This window comes from Austrofundulus limnaeus, unplaced genomic scaffold (assembly GCF_001266775.1).
Source record: "Austrofundulus limnaeus strain Quisiro unplaced genomic scaffold, Austrofundulus_limnaeus-1.0 Scaffold4, whole genome shotgun sequence".
Taxonomy (NCBI): domain Eukaryota; kingdom Metazoa; phylum Chordata; class Actinopteri; order Cyprinodontiformes; family Rivulidae; genus Austrofundulus; species Austrofundulus limnaeus.
Window position 1 is genome coordinate 1,423,019 of NW_013952406.1, and position 1,645 is coordinate 1,424,663.

Here is a 1,645-nt window from a genome sequence, read left to right on the forward strand (position 1 = left end):
CAATAAACAAGTAAGATGGGAACATTTTAATTTTTAATTTAGTTGCAAAATTATTCTGCACACACAGAWATTGTCCTAAAAAAGCCAGAATCTCACTTTTACTTTCTTAAATATTCAGGTTTGAGGTTCGGATTGACCGAGAGTACTCTACTTGTTCAACAATAAAATTAATCCTCAAAACTACAACTTGCCTAACAATTGTGCACACAGTTTATATTAATATGTTGTAGGCCAGTTTAAGAAAATAAAACAGATTCAATGCAAAAAAAATCTGGACTGGAAACAAACAATGTTTCATAAAGGTTTAATTTTCTGACATAACCTGATTGTTATCAAAGCAAAGAATATGAAAAATGTCATATTTTCAAAAGCCTGCTGGGTTAAAGATCCAAATATAACTTCAGGTGGAGCCTAAATGATAAAGCACCTTTTAGTTTCTTGCTTTTTGCTGTGAAGAAAAACAAATATTCATGGTTATATAAGTTCATTAAATGTTTATTGATTAGACTTTATGCCTTGAACTGATTTATGATTCAAATAAGAAACATCACCGCTCATACATTAGGTAAAAAAAAGAATAAATCTCAGTGTGTCAAATTTAAAATCATATATAAAACGGCTGATTATGAATAACAAAAGTACTGTATGAACATAAAACCAATTATTTTCAGCAAAAAATAATGTTCATTTAGAGTTTATTCTTAAAYGAGTAAAAGTTTCAAGTAATAAAACGTGTGCAAAACGATTTACTCTCATAACGTACAAAAGATGTACATTTTAGTGCAGATAGAAACCTTTAATCCCAGGATCACAATCAAAATCCTTTAAGTGCAACTCAGAATCAGAAAACATCCCATCATTTACCTGACTTTAAAAGCAACAGAGAATTTAAACGTGATTTTCTTAATTGTTTTTTGTTTGTTTGTTCGTTTTCCTTTATTTAGAAACAAACAAAGTTTTCACAGAATTTGAGTTTTCTTCTTGTTGCCCAAGACCCAGTTCCAGTTGGACCAGTTCAGCTTGGAGTTCCGGATACAGCTGCCCTGACCGGTGCAGGAGCTGCCGTGGGGACAGCAGTGGATCCTGTCACTGCAGCACACCGCCTGCAGGGAGGACAGAGGGACAGGACGGGACAGAGGGACAAGACGGGACAGAGGGACAGGACGAGACAGAGGGACAGGACGGGACAGAGGGACAGGACGGGACAGAGGGACCTTTAGTTACAGCAGGTTTTACTGGCATCAGAACGTGCTGAGTCATTATCTGAAAACCTCAAGCTTCACTGTTTAATTACTTAAAAGCATTTTCTACACCTGCACCATGAAATAAAAATCTTTTCATTTTTATTGTTTTATAGACTTATGCTTTATGTAGGACATCACTACTGTTTTTTAAATTGGTTATTTTTCCATATATTTAAGCACTTTTCTGTACTTTGTGCTATTTCAGAGACGTTTCATAATGCAGCTAGATTTGATTATTTGGAAAAAATAACTGAAAAAATGGACAGAACATGAAAAAACAATAGTGAATAAAACGTTACCTGTGGCAGAGGACAACAACCCCAAGAACCTTGTTGGGTTTTACAGCAGGTGGTGCCATCAGGACAGCCCACTTTGTCATCACACGGGACAACCTTCACCTC

The 1,645-nt window shown here is 35.4% G+C and overlaps 1 protein-coding gene across 1 annotated transcript in view; it reads right to left on the reverse strand.

Moving 5' to 3' along the window:
* Window positions 1-474: 474 nt before the first annotated feature.
* Window positions 475-1,645, reverse strand: part of LOC106527732 (granulin a) — a gene marked incomplete in the record, with an annotated part of 15,826 nt that continues 14,655 nt past the window's right edge. The window contains 2 exon segments of the mRNA XM_014022722.1: window positions 475-1,103; window positions 1,544-1,645. Of these exon segments, the coding sequence (XP_013878176.1) occupies window positions 960-1,103; window positions 1,544-1,645 (246 nt within the window).